Source organism: Talpa occidentalis, unplaced genomic scaffold (assembly GCF_014898055.3).
Source record: "Talpa occidentalis isolate TD23 unplaced genomic scaffold, MPIMG_talOcc4v2.1 talOcc4.15, whole genome shotgun sequence".
Classification (NCBI taxonomy): Eukaryota; Metazoa; Chordata; class Mammalia; order Eulipotyphla; family Talpidae; genus Talpa; species Talpa occidentalis.
Window position 1 is genome coordinate 42391754 of NW_023601543.1, and position 21898 is coordinate 42413651.

The following is a 21898-nucleotide window of genomic DNA, read 5'->3' on the forward strand; positions in this document are numbered from 1 at the left end:
CATCTGAGTAGAACTAATGTCACAAGGGTCATTATAAGAGGGAGACAGAGGATCAGAGGTAATAGAAAATGTGACAATAGAAACCAGAAGTTGGAGTGATCTTAGGGGCCATGAGTCAAGGAATGTAGGCAGACTGTAGAAGCTGAAACAGGCAAGATATTGTATTCCCCCTAGAGTCCATAGAAGGAATTTTTTTAGCCCCAAGACACATTTCATATTTCTGTCAAATTGTAAGATAATAAATTTAAGACACTAAATATGTTGTAATTTGTTATAGCAACAATAAGAAACTGATAAAGCCACCCAGCTGGTAAGAGACAGAACTGGGATTTTGTGAATAGGTCTGGTGGGATCCAAACCAGTGCTCTTTCCAACATTATCGGGATAAAGTGCTTTTAAAGAAATAGTGGAGGGCCTCCCCGGTGGCGCAGCGGTTGAGCGCTGGGTTGCGAAGCTGCCCGCGGCCTCTGCGGCGCCAGTTCGATCCCCGGCTGCTCCCCGGCCACCGGAGGAGGATCCCACATGGTGCGCAGACCTCTCCTGCCACCCGCTGCTCCCCTCAGCAGTGTACTTCAGCCCTTCTGCCTGCTCTGCTCCCCGCTCTGGCTCTGGTGAATTCTCTCACCCTCCCGCGCTTCTGACTGTACCCAGTGCATGTATAAACAAGACAAACAAATATAATAAAAATAAATAAATAAAAACATGCCTCTATAAAAAAAAAAAAAAATAAATAGTGGATGTAAACATAGGTGAAAACCATAGAACACAAAGAACTTAGTAGAGCTGATCCTGGAGTCTTTTGTCCCACAATAATCTCTTCTACATGGCCCAATGTGTTCCAGTTCAATAGTTCTGAAGTCATTTGGATTAAAAAATACTCTTTTCAAATTACTGCAAATATTTCTGGCCAGATCTAAAGACCACTGGCACTATAAGATGGATTAAGTTAATCTGTATTTCTTCTATTACTTGGTGATAATAACTTCAATGAATAAAGTTTTGACTAAGACGAAGCAAGTAATTTCAAAGTAATGGCAGTTCTTCAGTCTATAAACAGACCATGTGGTAGGAGGTAAGATTCTTACAGTGAGAAGCTGGGGTCAATTGAGGGCAGTAAATACATTATATTAAAGATTACGTACCCTATTTCAAACTTCTTCAGAGAGAGGACTGACTGTATGGAGGTTTTCAGATTTCTTAAATTGCATGAGATTCTCTTTATACTAGCAACTTCAATTTAAACCTTGTCCTCAAGACAAGGAAAAAATAATGAAGCTGGCAAGAGGGAAAAAACAGATAACATTCAAAGGAAAGCCAATCAGGCTGACATCAGACTTCTCTGAAGAAACACTACAGTCAAGGAGAGAGTGGAGGGACATAGTCAACAGACTCCAGGAAAACAGATGCCAGCCAAGAATACTCTATCCCGCAAAGCTCTCCCTCCTTTTGAAGAAAGAGTATGGACCTTCCCAGACAAACAGAAACTCCGGAATTTCATTACAACTAAACCCCCACTCCAAAAATTCTACAAGGAGTCCTAAAGCCAGAACCTCAGAGGGGCGAATAACAATGAAAGAAGGCCAAAAAAAAAAAGTTATTAAAAGAATAATTAAATAAAATCAAAGGAAAGACAAACACAATGACAAATACAGATGCTAACATATCAATATTAACTCTAAATGTAAATGGACTAAACTCTTCAATAAAAAGACACAGAGTTGCAGCCTGGATTAAGAAACAAAACCCAACCTTTTGCTGTCTCCAGGAAACACATTTAGCTACAAAAGATAAAAATACGGTCAAAGTTAAAGGATGGAAAACAATCCTACAAGCAAATGGACCAAAAAAGAAAGCAGGAACAGCTATACTTATATCAGATAAAACAGATTTCAAACTCAAAAGATAAAAAGAGACCCCAATGGTCACTACATTATGATCAAGGGGACAATACTTCAAGAAGAAATAACACTCATTAACATATACTCACCAAACGAAGGAGCACCAAAATATATCAGACAACTGTTGTCCTCTCTGAAAACAGACATCGGAGAAAACACATACGTAGTGGGAGACTTCAACACACCACTATCAACAATGGATAGATCAACAAGACAAAAAATAAGTAAAGAAACCAAAGCTCTAAATAAGGACCTAGAGCATTTGGGCTTAACAGACATCTATAGAACACTAAACCCCAAAAAAACAGAGTACACATTTTTCTCAAGCGCACACGGATCATTCTCCAGGATCGATCACATACTGGGGCACAAGACAAATATCAACAGATACACCAAGATTGAAATCATATCAACCATCTTTTCTGACCATGAAGGCATCAAACTAGAAATAAACCATAAAAAGAAGGCAAGGAACTTTCCTACCTCATGGAGATTAAGAACCACACTACTGGAAGACCACTGGACTAATGAGGAGATAAAAGAAGAAATTAAAAAATTCTTTGAATTGAACGACAAGGAGGACACCAATATCCTAAATGTATGGGATGCAGCAAAAGCAGTAATAAGAGGAAAATATATAGCAATAGAAGCTCACATCAAGAAACAAGAAAGAACTCAAAGAAGCAACCTAATCTCGAAGCTCAAAGATCTAGAAAAAGAACAACAAAAAACCCCAAAACCAGTAGAAGAAAAGAAATAATAAAAACCAAAGCAGAAATAAATGAAATTGAAACTAAAAAAACAATCCAAAAGATCAATGAAACCAAGAGCTGGTTCTTTGAAAAAATAAATAAAATAGACAAACCCCTAGCCAGGCTCACAAAGGAAAAAAGGGAGAAAGCACAAATAAACAGGATCATCAATGAAAGAGGAGAAATCACAACGGACACAGCAGAAATCAAAAGAATAATCAGTAACTACTATGAAGATTTATATGGAAACAAGTTTAACAATCTAGAGAGATGGACAAATTCCTACAACTCTACAATCACCCAAAGCTAGATAAAGAAGAAATAGAACACCTAAACAGACCAATCACAAGCAGCGAAATTGAAATGGTAATCAAAAATCTCCCCAAAAACAAAAGCCCAGGACCTGATGGATTTACAAATGAATTCTACCAAACAATCAGAGATGAATTAGTGCCTATCCTTCACAAACTCTTCCAAAAAATTGAGAAGGAAGGGATAATACCAAACACGTTCTATGAAGCCAACATTACACTAATACCAAAACCGAACAAGGACAACACAAAAAAGGAAAACTACAGGCCAATCTCCCTAATGAACACTGATGCAAAAATCCTCAATAAAATTTTAGCTATCAGAATCCAACAATGTATCCATAAGATAATTCACCACGACCAAGTAGGATTCATTCCTGGAACACAAGGATGGTTTAACATCCGAAAATCAATCAACGTTATCCAACACATCAACAAAAAGAAATATAAAAACCATATGACAATATCAATAGATGCTGAGAAAGCTTTCGACAAAGTGCAACACCCATTCATGATAAAAGCCCTTGAAATTCTTGGGATACAAGGAACATACCTCAACATCATAAAGGCCATCTATGACAAGCCAACAGCCAGTATTATTCTCAATGGTGAAAAGCTGAAAGCAATTCCATTAAGATCTGGAACAAGACAAGGATGTCCACTCTCACCACTGCTTTTCAATATAATACTGGAAGTCCTAGCCAGAGCAATAAGACAAGAGAAAGACATCCAAGGAATCCAAATAGGAAAAGAAGAAGTCAAACTATCACTATTTGCAGATGATATGATAATATACATAGAGAACCCCAAAAACTCCAGAAAAACTAATTCAACTCATCAATCAGTTCAGTAAAGTGGCAGGATACAAAATCAACACGCAAAAGTCAGTAGCCTTCCTATACACAAACAAAAAATCTGAAGAAGAAGAAATCAAAAAAAACATCCCTTTTTTATCGAAACAAAAAAATCAAATATTTGGGAATAAATCTAACAAAAGAGGTAAAGGACCTATACAAAGAAAACTATAAAACACTGTTAAAAGAAATAGAAGAAGACACAAAGAAATGGAAAGACATCCCCTGCTCATGGATTGGAAGAATAAACATTATTAAAATGGCCATCCTACCAAAAGCAATATACAGATTCAATGCTATTCCAATCAAAATTTCAATGTCATTCTTCAAAGAAATAGAACAATTATTGATGAAATCATATGGAATCACAAAAAACCTCGAATAGCCAAAGCTCTCCTGAAAAAAAAGAAGGGAATGGAGGCATCACACTCCCAGACTTCAAACTATACTACAAAGCCATAATCATCAAAACTGCATGGTATTGGAACAAGAACAGACATACAGACCAATGGAATCGAATAGAAAATCCAGAAATAAACCCACAGATTTATGGTCAACTAATCTTTGACAAAGGAGCAAAGACTATGCATTGGAGCAAAGAGAGTTTGTTCAATAAATGGTGCTGGGAAAACTGGGTCGCTACATGCAAAAGAATGAAGCTTGACCACTACCTCACACCATACACAAAAATCAACTCAAAATGGATTAAAGAACTAGACATAAGACCTGAAACCATAAAATATATAGAAGGAAATATAGGCGAAACGCTACGTGATTTGCACATAAAAGACATCTTTACAGACTCTTCACCCAAAGCAGTGAGAGTGAAGGCAAAGATAAACAGCTGGGACTACATCAAATTAAAGAGCTTCTGCACAGCAAAGAGACAATAACAAAAATTAAGAGAAACCCACCAACTGGGAGAACATTTTTGCACCCAACACTAATGATAAAGGACTGATCACAAAAATCTGCAAAGAGCTGATGAGACTCAGCAACAACAAAGAAAATAATCCAGTCAAAAAATGGGCAGAAGAGCTAAAAAGAAACTTCTCTGAAGAGGAAATGCAAATGGCCAACAGGCATATGAAAAAAATGTTCAACATCACTTGTCATCAGGGAAATGCAAATCAAAACTACCATGAGATACCATCTTACACCAGTGAGAATGGCACATATTAAAAAAACTAGCAACAACAAATGTTGGCGAGGGTGTGGAGAAAAAGGAACTCTCCTGCACTGCTGGTGGGAGTGCAAACTGGTCCAACCACTATGGAGAGCTGTGTGGAGATTTCTGGGCCTACTAAACATAGAGCTGCCATATGATCCAGCAATTCCACTCCTAGGTATTTACCCAAAGGACACAGAAACATCAATTCCAAAGAACACCTGCACCCTATGCTTATTGCAGCACTGTTTACAATAGCTAAGCTTTGGAAACAGCCCAAATGCCCAAAAATAGATGACTGGATCAAGAAGATGTGGTACATATATACCATGGAATATTACTCAGCATTCAAAAAGATAACACATGCAATTTGCAGCAACATGGATGGCGCTGGAAGGGATCATGCTCAGCGAAATAAGCCAAAAGAAAAAGAAAAATACCGGATGGTCTCACTCATAGCAGGAATCTAGAAAACTTAAATAAGGGACCAGGAAATGAATAACTATAAGAAAGTGAAAATCAAAATCAACAAAAACTATGACCAGAGACACTTTTTGGGGGCGGGGGTGGGAGGGGAGGGATTGGGGTCAGAATGGGGGGCTGCAATTGTAATGGGGAATATAAAAATAAAATTTATTATTTAAAAAAAAATAAAAAGATAAGAAAAAAAAATAAACCTTGTCCTCAAGAGCCTTACTTTTCATCTCACTTGTAATTCATTTTGACAACTAGTGGTGACATCTGTGAAAAGGAAGCTGTTAAGCAAGTAGGGCTGGTTGGTCTTTGTCACTATACAACACACTGTATAGTGCTCCCCCAATAGCAAGAAAAGCTCTTATTTATATTTTGTTCATTTGGGGTAGCAATCAAGAATGCTTTAATGAATAGAAAGGCAAGGAGGACAATAATATTATTTTCTTTGTTTCTCATCTTAAATAATGACACAACAGGTGGAGTAGAGTCTGAAGGAAAGAGATATCTTGCCCCTCCCTTTAGTGAATACACAGTGCTGCCCCCAAACCTACCACCATCATTGATTAATAGAAAAAAAAAAACCTAAAAACACAAAAGTAGTTTAAAACTGTTGGTGGATGAGTTGGATAATTTAACAAAAGAGACACTGACAAAATTTTTTTTGTAATACTATAATTATAAAGTTGAAGGCACATCCTTGTCAGAAATAAGATTACATGCTTAAGGAAAAAACAAATTACTGAATATCTTGACTAAAGTAGACAACTGCTATAAAATATTTCAGTACTAAAAAAATCAATGTTTAACAATCTTTAGTTAAACGTCTCTTTAAAAACATAAGGTTGAGATACCTGATTTTGGCTACAAAAGGCATTATTATCAATGCTATTACAGATGTTCTTTTAATTGAATAATTCATGCATTTGGGCTGTATCTGTTTACTCACACCAGATAAACTTTCACAGGAGCTACAAAAAGTTAGTGTAAAAGTAGCTAATAATTTAGCATGAGCCTAAATTTTTTAACATTTGGTAAAATAACATTTTTAATATAGAAAAATAAGAAATGAAAAATTCGAAGGGAGTGATTCCAGGAGTGTTTTTATTCTTATTAAAATAACCAGTTATCAGATACCTCACCCCCCTAAATAATAAAAGAATAAAATAAATATTAATAAAAATAATTTTAAAGCAAGATTCACAAGTAATGGAACAAATCTCAACATAAATTCTTGATTTTAAGCTGTGTACAGAAAAGATAGGCATTGCTTAAATTTTTGGAAACATCTAGAGTGCTATTTTAAGAATTCTGAACAAAGAATACATGCAAAGAAAATAAATTTTTTAAATTAAAGCACAACATAAAAAATTATCTGTGCACAAGGCATCAAACCATCTAAAATGTTGATGCTAAGCTAGGAAAAATAACATTTATCTTTTCACAACTGAGAACCATACTTCTTTAGTCTACAACATTAAATACTCTAGTTTCAGTTTATATCTTTGAAATTCAAAATGCATCTTTGGATATTAAGTTAAAAGGTACCCATAATAGAGTCTGAACCTGCACTGGATATGAAAACATCCTTATTATCCTTAGACTGAGGGCATGATTGTTGAGTAAATGCAGAGAGTGATAAAGAAACAACAAATAAAAAACTTCAAATGTTCAAATATCAAATTTAAATATAAAATCATTATTTTTATGTGGTTTGTGTGTATGTATATGACGAACACACATACATATACACATTCATAAAATTTGTTCTGACTAGTTATTTAAAGCCAGTAACTAACTGAAAGCAATGTTTTTGATCCCTTGTATATATATCACCTCTCTCTCGTGAATACAGCTGCTCTATGAAGCTAAAGGAAATTCAAGATTGCAAAAGAATCTTGTGGTAGAGAATTCAAGTGGAGCTACAAACATTTAAAGCATCAAAACAGCATGTTTTCTGTTTTTGTAGTATTTGTGGTAGAGAATTCAAGTGGAGCTACAAACATTTAAAGCATCAAAACAGCATGTTTTCTGTTTTTGTAGTACAGGGCGAAAATGTTGTTGAGTATTTCCAGATTATAGGCTGCTTGTCCCTCTGTTCTATAACATGTGGGTCCTCTGGCATGTGGGGCAATAGAAAAAAAATCAAACAAACATATAATAATAAAAGATAACTGGCTATGTTCAAGTACTTCAAAAAGAGAAAGAGTGGAGGGTAGGAGTGGACAGGGAGGTGGCTATTTATGCAAAAGTCTGTTATATAATTGTCATATTAGCTGTTTCTTCTGGAAGAAACAAGTTGTGGCATGCTGAGCAACTGTAGTTAAAACAAGAAAGAAATATTAACATTCAAAATGGAAGCATGAGAAATGGCATATGTATGGGCTGAAAAAGAGCATAGACACATAAACTAATTCATATTTTATAATATGGGCTTGCCTTTCTAGCTTCAGTTCACTTTTTAACATAGCTGAAATAAAATTAGATCTTGCAAATCTGAAAGTATAACATTGAATAATAATGTTGTAAACTTTTTAGTGTGCGTATGAGTGGATCAAAGAGAAGAATGGTAGGAGAGGGAGAAACACATCCGCCACTTCTACCTGATTGTAGACTGTTTTATAAAAATGATTTTTAATATTTATTACTGACCTCAAGAGGAGAAAAGAACTAACACTACAAACACTATGTACTAAGCATTGTGCTAGCAGCTTTATGTATGTCAATTACATAAATGGGAACAAAATATTAGGAATTTATTTATGAGTTCTCTTCCCTTAAACTTTCCACATGTGTAATTCATCTTGCAATTCTCAAGAACATTTAAATAGTGACTCAAGTACCAGATCTCTGACTAATGTATTAACTCACAGAGGAATTTCTCAATTTATATGGCAATATGAACAAGCCCCTAATTTTGCCAATCACATTAACTAACAAGTGCATATGTTTCAAACTGGAGAAAAGCACAGATCTCATTAAAAGTTATGGAAATCTGGGAAATTTCTCATTTGTATATTATAATTTATTGTGTTTTTTTTTTTGGTAAAAGCAGCTTTGTATCATAGCATTATTTTAGTCATTTTGAGGGGTTATTTAAAAACAGTTGAAGATAATTAAGTTATATATACAAGCAAAGGACTTGTCTTCAAAAAGGGACAAATTCAGTGAATCCAGGTAATTTTATATGTACTATATATGTTAAAGAAGTAGTGTTAATATTTGGAAAAAATCAATTATGGAAGAAGCTCAAAATATTAAGTTTCTGGAATGAGGTTGCTAGACTACATTAAGAATGACTTATAGCTGTACTCAGCAGGAATTAATTGAAAACTTGCACAGAGCTAGGGAGTTACTGAAAGAAGAATCTGGTATGTTTTTTATATCAATGGAAAGATGGGATGCAGGGAACCATAAAGACCTATAAGGTTTTCTGAGCTATAAGATAAAGAACAAGATAATGGGAAAGTTGTGATTTATTTTTATCAATGAAAAACTATCAATACTTGGTTCACTTGAAAGATGATAACAAAAGAAAACACACTGGATCATCTAAGAAAGCAACAGCAAGGACAAAGATGCAGGAAGAACAAAGGGGGAAAGAAAGCCTGCAATAAATAAGGCACATCTATTTGTAAACAGTTTCAACTGTTTTCTTTCTAAAACTAGATATTTTATACAGTGCTTTGAAAGTCCTTGCTCCCCAATCTGGTAGGGATAAGGACTCAAGAATCTCCTCAAGGTCATGCTCTCAAAATTTTAAGTTTTTAATTATCTTCATGAGTTTTTATTTTTCTTCTTAGTCAAATTAAAAAAATACCTATCACTTTAGCAGCAATTCAGCAATCTCAATTCTAGGGCTTTCTATAAACCTCACTGCCCTAACTAAGCTGTTACTAGTGAAAAAAATACTGGAGTTCATTTTAAATAAAGCTAGGTTCAGAGCTGAGGTTCTGAAAAAGTTTTGCCATAAGACAAATGCAACTTAAATAGAATCCCTAATATATGAGCATGAGACCAACATAAAATCCGACAATATTCTGAAACACTAACATGACGTCATGAATGCTATATCAGTGCATAACATCAGTTAGTAGCACACTCTCTCTATGGCCTGTTACAATGTGGTGTCATCATCTTCCCTGAAGTCTCCCACCAGGAGAGAGTGCTTGTCAGGTTCACTGGTACCAACGCTGTTTAGGGACCGCTTATCAGACAGTAGTGAATTTATGGAGGCTCTGCTATAATTAACAATCCGGTCCAATAAACCCAGTTTAGGAGAATTTCTTGAGGTGTCATCTATTCCAACATGAACGCTGATTTCTGAAGGACTTTTCTGTCCCATCTGGCTTCGGGCATGCAGTTCGTAATTCTCATAATTTGGTTTCCTATAACTGAACACATGGAAAAGTACACTAGTTTGAAATAATCAACTATAACTAGAAGCTTGTTATATTCAAAAAGGGAAGGAAATCTGTCTAGTATGAAATGTACAAAGGCAGTTCCTGCTAGAAAAGTAGCTTAAAAATAATTGCTTGGAGTCACATGCTCGGAAATCCTACTTGTCACAGTCAATGTACTAAATTTTACCCCGCCCAAGTGCTTGTGGTTGTTACATATGACTATGTAAGGTCACAAACACATAGCTAACATTTATTAAGAATATTTTGGGCCTATCATTGATCAATACAGGAATAAAACTCACCAACCCTGACTGTGGATGATAAAAGCAATATAAAAATAGAAACAAGACTCTCTGCCAGGATCTTGGAAGGGATGGTGATTTTTGTCATTCCCTCCCCCCCCAAGCCCCCTGCCCCTGACCCACCCAGCCTCCTTGGTGGGCTGCCTGGACTGAGGGAGGTGGACTCATATCTCATCTGTCTTGAGTGAAGGTATCAAACCTTGACAGTTAATAAAGGATTTTAATTAAAAAAATACAAACATGAGCAAACCATCATACTTACAGTTTAAGAAAGAGAGAAGAAAGTACTACTGAAACAGAGGAAGCAGCCATTGCAGCAGATCCCATCCAGGGTTGCAAAACCAGCCCAATTGGCATAAAAACTCCTAGAAAGTGAGTTTAGATTAGTTAGAACAGGCAGTACTAAACAAATTACCAATGTGTTTCTAATATGTATATACATATCATTTCCTTGTTTGATATATATTCACATTTATCTTCTTATGGGTAGAGATTTACGTCACTGCCAATTATCACCAATAGAGTGCTGCTATGAACATTCTTGCATGGCTTCCTGTACATGTGTTTGAAAATTTCTCTGGGGTATATACCTAGAGGTGAAACTGCTGGGCTGTAACACGGTCACATCTTCAACTTGAGGTGGATATTCTTCAATTACTCTCCAAAGTGACTGTTACCAGGTCATAATCCCATCAATAGTATATGCAGATTCATGTTCATTCACACTTGGTTTTGACTTTTTTTTACAAGATGTATTTATTTATACAAGAACCAGGGTACAGACCAGATTCGCCGGAGGGTGAGAGGATTCACCAGAGACAGAGCAGGGAACAGAACAGGCAGAATGATGAAATACACTGCTGAGGGGAGCAGTGGGCGTGACAGGAGAGGTCCACAGTGCCATGTGGGGCCCATGCAGGCCGGCCGGCCGGGATCAAACCTGCGCTGCAGAGGCTGTGGACAGCTTCACAGTGCTGCGCTCAACTGCCTGCACCACCAGGAGAGGCCCCGGTTTTGATATTTTAATAGCCGCTGATTTATAAGAAATGATAGACTTATTATACTTTTAAATTTTTATGTGCTTATTTATATGCTTCTACTTTTTCTACAATGATCATATATTGCTTGCATGATTTTTATTTATTTTTTAAAGATTTATTTATTTATGCATATAAGGCTGGGGTACAGGTCAGAGGTGCAGGGGGTGAGAGGATTCACCAGAGACAGAGTAGGGAGCAGAACAGGCAGACTGACTGAAACACACTGCTGAGGGGAGCAGCGGGCAAGTCAGGAGAGGTCTGCTGCGCCATGTGGGTAGTTCCCTGGCCGGGGATCGAACTTGTGCTGCAGTGGCTGCAGACAGGTTGCATCTTAACCCCTTGTGCCACCAGGGAGGCCCTGCTTGCATAATTTTTAAAAATCACTTGCTACATGAATTAATCTCTCTGGACTTTGTTTATTCTGGTACTCTTTATCCTCACAACATTTGTGAGAATTTGCTGATAAAATAGCATGGTAATTGTTCTCACATTATTTTATGTCTTTCTTTGGCTCTCAAACCAAAGAAAACAAGGAGTAAGTGGCAATGATTTCTCTTATATCATTATTACTGCCTACTGAGCCCTAAATACAGAGATTCTCAGATGCTTGTTAAACAATTCAAAATTTCCTTTTCTTGATCATATTTCTTCATTCAAGATCTCTTTTTCTCTGTCTCTCTCTCTCTCTCCCCCCCTCCTCCCTCCCTCCCTCTTTCTCTGGTCACCAAAGTAAAAAGAGTAGAAAATTCTCTGTACACTATAATTACAACTATGTAATAAAACAAAAAGTGATATAGGGTTAAAAAGACCGAAAGGAGCAAATTTCAATTCCAGAAGAAAAAAGACTGCAAGGAAACATAGTAAAATTTAGCTAATAGCAATTGTATTTGGATAGTGTGATTAAAGGTAAATTTGGGGGCTTCCCCAGTGGCTCAGGGGGTTGAGTGCAGCACTGTGAAGCTGTCCGCAGCCTCTGCAGTGCTAGTTTGACTCCTGGCCCACCAGGGAGATTCCCACATGGCGCGCAGACCTCTCCTGCCTTATCCGCTGTTCCCCTCAGCAATGTATTTTGGTCCTTCTGCCTGTTCTGCTCCCTGCTCTGGCTCTGGTGAATTCTCTCACCCTCCCGCGTCTCTGGCCTGTACCCCAGTGCTTGTATAGATAAATAAAATCTTAAAAAAAAAGTAGTTTAAAAAATAAATAAAAATAAAGGTAAATTTGGTCTCTTCAGCAAAAAAGTAAAGACTAAATAAATATTTGTGTAAGAGTATATAAAGAGAAACAAAGCAACATGGCAAAATATTATTAGTGAACTTAGGTGAAAGATACACAGATTTCAATATACCACTTTTTCAACATTTATTTAGGTTTCAAAGTGTTCCAAATATAAAATTGGAAGAAAAAATAAAGTAAAATACATTCTTAAGCTTAATGAACATTGATGAAAATCAGTATTATTTATTTTAATATTACTTCTTGCCATACCAACAGGCTATAAACAAAAACAACTCAAAATTTATTAGAAGACTAAAACTTCTAATATGGTTTGTTTCTAATAACTTCAAAGGAAAAAAACAATCCTACTTAACATTCACATACCAGCAGCTATGGGGATTCCAATCAGATTATAAATTAGAGCAAAGACAAAATTTATCCGAATCCTCTTGACTGTCTTCCTTGATAAATCAATACTTGCCACTACGTCCAGAAGATCATTCTGAGAAAAGAAATATTTGTGATATTAGTGAGCTACTCTAATTTAACTAGTAACTTTTACATTTGATATTTTGTGTATTGAAGATAATGATTACCTTTGGGTAACCTGTGAATTAAATACAAATACCAAAACCGAACAAGGACAACACAAAAAAGGAAAACTACAGGCCAATCTCCCTAATGAACACTGATGCAAAAATCCTCAATAAAATTTTAGCTATCAGAATCCAACAATGTATCCATAAGATAATTCACCACGACCAAGTAGGATTCATTCCAGGGACACAAGGACGGTTTAACATCAGAAAATCAATCAACGTTATCCAACACATCAACAAAAAGAAATATAAAAACCATATGATAATATCAATAGATGCTGAGAAAGCTTTCGACAAAGTGCAACACCCATTCATGATAAAAGCCCTTGAAATTCTTGGGATACAAGGAACATACCTCAACATCATAAAGGCCATCTATGACAAGCCAACAGCCAGTATCATTCTCAATGGTGAAAAGCTGAAAGCAATTCCATTAAGATCTGGAACAAGACAAGGATGTCCACTCTCACCACTGCTTTTCAATATAATACTGGAAGTCCTAGCCAGGGCAATAAGACAAGAGAAAGACATCCAAGGAATCCAAATAGGAAAAGAAGAAGTCAAACTATCACTATTTGCAGACGATATGATATTATACATAGAGAACCCCAAAAACTCCACAGAAAAGCTAATTCAACTCATCAATCAGTTCAGTAAAGTGGCAGGATACAAAATCAAAACGCAAAAGTCAGTAGCCTTCCTATACATAAACAAAAAATCTGAAGAAGAAGAAATCAAAAAAACCATCCCTTTTGTTATTGAAACAAAAAAAATCAAATATTTGGGAATAAATCTAACAAAAGAGGTAAAGGACCTATACAAAGAAAACTATCAAACACTGTTAAAAGAAATAGAAGAAGACACAAAGAAATGGAGAGACATCCCCTGCTCATGGATTGGAAGAATAAACATTATTAAAATGGCCATCCTACCAAAAGCAATATACAGATTCAATGCTATTCCAATCAAAATTTCAATGTCATTCTTCAAAGAAATAGAACAATTATTGATGAAATTCATATGGAATCACAAAAAACCCAATAGCCAAAGCTTTCCTGAAAAAAAAAAGAAGGGAATGGAGGCATCACACTCCCAGACTTCAAACACTACTACAAAGCCATAATCATCAAAACTGCATGGTATTGGAACAAGAACAGACATACAGACCAATGGAATCGAATAGAAAATCCAGAAATAAACCCACAGATTTATGGTCAACTAATCTTTGACAAAGGAGCAAAGACTATGCATTGGAGCAAAGAAAGTTTGTTCAATAAATGGTGCTGGGAAAACTGGGTCGCTACATGCAAAAGAATGAAGCTTGACCACTACCTCACACCATACACAAAAATCAACTCAAAATGGATTAAAGAACTAGACATAAGACCTGAAACCATAAAATATATAGAAGGAAATAAAGGCGAAACACTACGTGATTTGCACATCAAAGACATCTTTACAGACACATCACCCAAAGCAGTGATAGTGAAGGCGAAGATAAATAGATGGGACTACATCAAATTAAAGAGCTTCTGCACAGCAAAAGAGACAATAACAAAAACAAAGAGAAACCCCACCAACTGGGAGAACATTTTTGCACCCAACACTAATGATAAAGGACTGATCACAAAAATCTGCAAAGAGCTGATGAGACTCAACAACAACAAAGAAAATAATCCAGTCAAAAAATGGGCAGAAGAGCTAAAAAGAAACTTCTCAGAAGAGGAAATGCAAATGGCCAACAGGCATATGAAAAAATGTTCAACATCACTTGTAATCAGGGAAATGCAAATCAAAACTACCATGAGATACCATCTTACGCCAGTGAGAATGGCACATATTAAAAAACTAGCAACAACAAATGTTGGCGAGGGTGTGGAGAAAAAGGAACTCTTCTGCACTGTTGGTGGGAGTGCAAACTGGTCCAACCACTGTGGAGAGCTGTGTGGAGATTTCTGGACCTACTAAACATAGAGCTTCCATATGATCCAGCAATTCCACTCCTAGGAATTTACCCAAAGGACACAGAAACATCAATTCCAAAGAACACCTGCACCTCTATGTTTATAGCAGCACTGTTTACAATAGCTAAGCTTTGGAAACAACCCAAATGCCCCAAATAGATGACTGGATCAAGAAGATGTGGTACATATATACCATGGAATATTACTCAGCATTCAAAAAAGATAAACACATGCAATTTGCAGCAACATGGATGGCGCTGGAAGGGATCATGCTCAGCGAAATAAGCCAAAAAGAAAAAGAAAAATACCGGATGGTCTCACTCATAGCAGGAATCTAGAAAACTTAAATAAGGGACCAGGAAATGAATAACTATAAGAAAGTGAAATCAAAATCAGCAAAAAACTATGAACCAGAGACACTTTTAGGGGGGCGGGGCGGGAGGGGAGGGATTGGGGTCAGAATGGGGGGGCTGCAATTGTATGGGGAATATAACAATAAAATTTATTATCTAATAAAAAAAATAAATAAATACAAATATCAGATATTTAAAAATTTGAGCTAGCCTTAGATGTTCTTCAGGAATTTTTCTCAGGGTTCTGAAGAACCTTTCATGGATGTATGCTGGTACAGGGATTAAATCTCCTTAAAATAACATTAGCAAGTATTTGTTGAAAGTAATTTCAAGTATATTCTCAAGTCTTAGTCTTCACTTTAGAAGCCTGGATTTCTTATTTGCTTTACTGAATTGAATAAGTCAGGAAATAATTAGTAAGACATTTTATACTCCCATCTCTAGTACTCCCATTCTCAATGGCTAGGGGCATGGAGTCAGAAGAACAGAATCATTGCTCTCAGTATACTTTACAACACTACCCCTGACCATGGAGGATAGTCTTGCACTCCTCAAAGTTCAGGCCATAGCACTTACCCTTATCAAAACCACATCAGCTGCTTCAATGGCTACATCTGTGCCTGTGCCAATGGCAATTCCAACATTAGCCATAGCCAAAGCTGGGGAGTCATTGATTCCATCTCCTACCATTGCTACTCGTTTCCCCTCCTCTTGAAGTTGCTTCACTTTAGCAACCTTGTGGGATGGTAGAACTTCAGCAAACACCTTAGTAATGCCAACCTACATGAAAATTAAAGTCAATTCATTTCATTTCAAGAAATATTACTGAGTACCTGAAATATAATTCAGCAATCATGACTCATCATTTCTGCCTACCAGATGTTCAAATTTTAAGACTGACAAGCATGATGTAGTCCTATTTGTCTATTTTTGCTTTTGTTTCCCTTCCATCAGGATTGCATCCCCAAATGCTTCCCTGCATTTGATGTCTGGTGTGAAATTGTACATCAAAATGACAGCTAAGGAAATAACTGACAAACTAATAAAATTTGAGGGGAAAAAAACCTGATAATATTCATTGCTGGCAAGGATATGGGGAAATGAGCTCACTAACATACTGTTAATGGATGTATAAATGGGTACTGTCTTCTTGGAGGACATTTGACAGCATCTATCAAAGGGTAAATATCACTTGGCTCAACATTTTACTTCTAGTTATATATATGGAACATACCTGTACCTATTTTAAAAAAGATGTTCAGGGAGGTACATTACTGCCTAGGGTGTCACAACAAAATTTTCATAATTGCCTAAATGTCCATTATTAGAGGACTCTAAATAAATTATGATATAGCTGTATCATGAAATTCCATGCAACAATACAGAAAAAAACAAGATTATAAGTGCAATCATGGACAAAGCTCAGAAGTGTATTATGTTTTTAAAAAAGCAAACTGCTTAACAATCTATACAAAAATGATCAAATTTATGTTGAAAATACCATAACTGTACATTTATAAATGCATATGAAGATGTGGGGAGGGTAGGACTGTGAAGAACTTTGGAAAAGGGTGACAAACCTTTTACTTTATATCCTTCTGTATTTTTATACAAGAATGCACTCATATATTACTTGTATTATTTAATAGAAAAGGAGGGAAAGCAGGGTCCTCTCTGGTGGCATAGGGGTTAAAGACAGAGCTACCAAGCTATCGCCAGCCACTGCAGCAGGAGTTCAATTCTGGCTGGCCAGGGAGGTGACCTACATGGTGCAGCAGACCTCTCCTGTCTCACCCACTGCTCCCCTCAGCAGTGTATTTCAGTCCATCTGCATGTTCTGCTCCCCACTCTGCCTCTGGTAAATCCTCTCACCACCGCCCCCGCCCCCGGCACTTCTGGCCTACACCCCAGTTCTTATATGCATAAATAAATCTTTAAAAAAAAAAAAAGGAAAAGGGGAGAAAGCATTCCAAAGCAGAAAAGACTAATACGAGGAAGTTTTGGAGATAAGGCAAATATGGGGGTCAGTAGCAGAAAAGTGATGTATCAAAGTTGTGCATTGGGAATGTGGTTCCATCAGTGGTGTTCAGGATGGATTAGAGAGGGTGGTGCTTGGAGCTATTGCCATTTTTTAGGCACGAGAGGATGAGGGCCTACCTTAGGCTGGCAGCACTGGTAAAAAATATGAGGAGCATTTCAAAGAAAGCATCAACAGAAACTGATGTGTATGGTGTCACTCAAGCATCCCATAAACTAAGCAGATACCTTTTTGTTTATAAACCTAACTCACAAAGCCCAAAGTCCTTCAAGCATAGCATGCCAATTCTTTTTTAAGTAACCTTATAGGGCTATTCAGTGATAAGGAAGTAGTAGGTAATATGAATGTTTCAGCATCTGATGGCAAGAAAATGTACATGAAGAATTTGAAGTTACCACATACCTCTGACTCCAACAACAAAATCAACCAATTACCTGCGAAGCAATAGATCTCGCTGTTTTACTGTTGTCTCCAGTCATCAGAACTACTTCTAAGCCCATGGATTTCAGAATATGGACAGCCAATTCTGCTTCAGGCTTTACTGTATCAGCAATAGCTATCAAGCCACATAGTTCATCTAATACAGAAGCAGCAAAAAACAAAAGAGTTTGCAATGTGTTGAAAGCAGAATAATATTCTAACTTAAATTTTCAGAAAGAAATCAATTTTGTTAAGTAAAGATGTTTAGGACTTGGCAAAACTCAAGATATCTTCAAGTTTACACAGCCCACACAGGGCCACAAACCCTGCAACAAACTTCCATATTTGGCTATGAAATTTTCAGAGAGAGAGGCAGGTAGTAACAGGAAAATGAAAAGAGACCTTGCTATTACTAAAAGACCCTTTTTCTTTGAGAAGGTATTTTCCAATAGCTCCAAACATGTTAGCTAATTTAAAGGTAAATGATACTGAAAACTATTATTTTTTTTCTCTTTAAGGTGAAGGAGGTAGATGGAGACAAAACTGGCATTTTATACTGGGTAGGCAAGGCTCATTGCAAGTATTTTTTTTTCTTTTTTTAATTAAAAAAAAGTAAATGGAATTTTCTGCTTTCTCATAGACCTAAAAAGGCAATAGCAAGATACTGCCTTCACATCTAGCAAGGATTATAAAGATTAACTAATTAATCTCATAGCTAGAAATTTATCCTAAGAAATAATTTAACAAAAGAAAGCACCTAAAACCTCAAACATGTTTATTGTAGTGTTATATTTTCAATAATGAAATACTAGGAATAGCTTAAATTTCTAACAGAAGACTGATTAAGTTAATGATGGTATACAGTATGGTAAATTATGCAACACTGAAGCAAAATTATATAGCCAAATTGGAAAATGTTTATTATTAAATAAAGGAAAATAAAATAGTATGTGTACAAGGAATTTTAAATTTTTATGCAACTCTTTTAGGTAAAAGTTACATAAAATAAAATGTATTCTTTCAAAAACATAGTATTTGTACTAATATTTTTATTCTGTTAAAATATTTATGAACAAAAACAGAATGAAATATATGGAATTAAAACTAATATTAGGTTAAGATTATGAGATATGGATAGTATTTTAGTTTGCTATTATTTTAATATGTTATTTAGGTTAAAAAAACCTTAATTAGCTTTTTTAAAAAATATAGGTTAAGGAAGAAAATAACAAAGCCAGACAAATACAAAAGGATTAATTAATTGGTAACAATTATGTATTGCTAACATTTTCACATTGCATTCAAGCCACTTTTGAATAACATTCACAGTTCAGAAGTCTCTCAAAAATATACATAAAACAACGACTTTTATCACAGTATTGACTCATAGAATACTTATGGAAAACCTTACCATCAACTGCCACCAATACAGCTGTCCGACCTTTTCTCTCATGTTCAGTCATGAAACCATCTACATCGTTATTAATGGTGAGACCATTCCTAATCATCCACTCCCGGTTACCAATAAGGACTTTGTAGTGTTGAGCATTAAGATCATCTGAGAGTACAGAAATAAAATTTAGTGAGCTAATTTAAGTTTTTATAATAACCCTATGAGGTATGTTCTTTCTGTCTAACCTTGCACAGCCACTACATTGTATATTTGGCAGACTGGAGCCTACAATACTAATTTCCAAATTTTCTAGGAATATATTCTGCTCTTCCATTCCTCTGGTCCTTTGTATATGTTGTTGCCTCCACCTGGATGTCCGTACCCTTCATTTCCAAATAACAAACTCCTGTCATATTGTACAAGAACCAGTTCAATGTTACTTTCTTGTTGAAGTTTCCCTTTGACCTTACATAGCATCTGAATTAAGTTCAAAATATTTATTGTGCATCAGAAGCTGAATGTAGTTAGACAAAACATACAACCATGCTGATGTTTCATTTTAAACTTGGGACCATTAACTTTAAGTGTTCTTAGTGCTACTACATTTCCCTAGTCTACTACATTTCCCTAGTCTAATCATCTCCATTCCTTCAATGGCTATTTTATACCTTTCTCTTCTCCCATTCTCATTCCAGATGATGACTCTGCTTCCTACTTCAGAAAGAAAATAAAGGCAATCAGAAAAGAACTTCCACAAACTCTCATCACCACACCAACCCAACTATCTGTGCCTGTATACATATAATCTATCTTCCCTTCTGTTATTATAACATGCCCTGTTCCTATCTAAGGTCACCCTCTCCACTTGTGCACTAGATTCCCCCCTTTGCCTGTTCTAGAGCATCTCTCCACTTTTCTTCTTTTTCTCCTGCATAATTAATTTTTCTATCTCCATTGTAATTGTATTCCTCTACATATAGTCAAGTTTAAAAAAAAAAGCCCTCTCTTGATCTCACCTGCCTCTCTAGCTACTGTCTATTTCTCTGCTTCCATATAAAGCAAAACTTCCAACAAGTGTCTCTATTGTCCTTCTCCTACTCATGTCCTCCTGTTTTCTCTCTGGTGAACTATTCCAATAAAGCTTTTGTTTCTACTATTTCAAAGAATCGTTCACCAGTACACCAGTCACCTTTATGTTAATAAACCTAACAGAAAATTCTTAACCATCCTCTTACTTGCCCTATTAGCAACATTTACACAGTAATCATCATGAAGTACTTTCTTTGCTTGACTTCTGGGACACCACAATCTTATTTGCTACCTCCTCATTTGCCACTTATTCTCAGTCTTATTTACTAATCCTATCTACTTTTCACTCCCCATGGTGATGTTCTCCAGTGTTACAGCTTTATATACCATCTATACCAGCACTGCCCAAAAGAACTTTCTGTGATGATGGAAATATTCTATTATCTGCTGTGTTTAATACAATAGCCATTGGAGCTATATGGGGCTATTGAACACTGACCTATGGGTAGGATGGTTGAAGGGCTAAATTTAAGATCAAATTTTAATTTGGTAAAATTAATTAAAATTTAGATACTCACATGGAATTAGTGGCTACCATCTTGGACAGCACGGATCAATAAGTGAATGATTCCCAAATCTATCTTTGACCCAGTCTGCTTCCTTGAATTCAGATTTGCATAGCCAATTGCCTACTTGATATTTCCATTTGTATCAATCTTCACTTCAATATCTAATAGGCACTCAAATTTCATATGTCAAAAACTGAACTCCTAATTGTTCTCCCTCAATACCGCCCTTCCTGTGGTCTTTCCCATCTGTTTCAAATGTTAATTCTATACTTCCAATCACTTAGGCCACAAACTGCCATAATCCTTGATTCCTGTTTCTTTCACACCTCATATCCAGTACTGTGAGAACAGCTGCCAGCCAGTTCTCCCTTCAACACATATGAAGAATTTGACTTCTGGGCCTCCAAGGTGGCACAGGCGGTTGAGCGCTGCACTGTGAAGCTGTCCACAGCCTCTGCAGCACGAGTTCGATCCCCGCCGGCTGGGCGAGAATCCCACATGGCGAGGCAGACCCCTCCTGTCTTACCCCCTGCTCCTCTCAGCAGTGTATTTCTTCAGTCTGCCTGTTCTGTTTCCCGCTCTGTCTCCGGTGAATCCTCTCACCCTCCCCTGCATCTGGTCTTTTAAAGATTTAAATAAATCTTAAAAAAAAAAAAAGAATTTAACTTCTTATGACATCTACTATTACCACACCAGTACAAGTCACCATTATCTTTCACCTGAATTATGGCAAGAGCCCACTAGCTCATCCCCCTGCTACTGTCCTTACCCCTTTCATCTTCCCCTGGTATATTTTCATCAGAGCAGCCAGACTAATACTTTAAGACTGTCATTCCTCTACTCAAAACTCTCAATGGCTTCTTATCACAGGGTAAAAACCGAAGTCCTGTCAATGTCCCTATGATGTGGTTTGAGTACCTCTGACTTCATCTGTTACTCCCTTCTCACTCATTCATTCTGTTCTAGCCACACTGTTCTCCTTGCCATTCTCAAACTAGTCAAGCATACTCCTAGCGCAAGGCTTTTGTACTTAATATTCCTCCTGCCTGAAATGCATCTGCTAACAAATATTCCCATCGCTTTTCCTCCTTTCCACTCTCTTTCTTTGCTCAAACAGTA

At 36.4% G+C, this 21898-nt stretch overlaps 1 protein-coding gene across 1 annotated transcript in view; it reads right to left on the minus strand.

The window, feature by feature from the left end:
- Window positions 1-6148: 6148 nt before the first annotated feature.
- The window catches only part of ATP7A (ATPase copper transporting alpha), a 137493-nt gene continuing 121743 nt past the window's right edge, over window positions 6149-21898 (minus strand). The window contains exons 19-24 of the mRNA XM_054695887.1: window positions 19200-19346; window positions 17803-17945; window positions 15907-16110; window positions 12799-12916; window positions 10422-10524; window positions 6149-9848 (exon numbers count right to left, since the gene is read on the minus strand). Of these exons, the coding sequence (XP_054551862.1) occupies window positions 9572-9848; window positions 10422-10524; window positions 12799-12916; window positions 15907-16110; window positions 17803-17945; window positions 19200-19346 (992 nt within the window). The 3' untranslated portion in view covers window positions 6149-9571. The remainder of the gene's footprint in view (window positions 9849-10421; window positions 10525-12798; window positions 12917-15906; window positions 16111-17802; window positions 17946-19199; window positions 19347-21898) is intronic.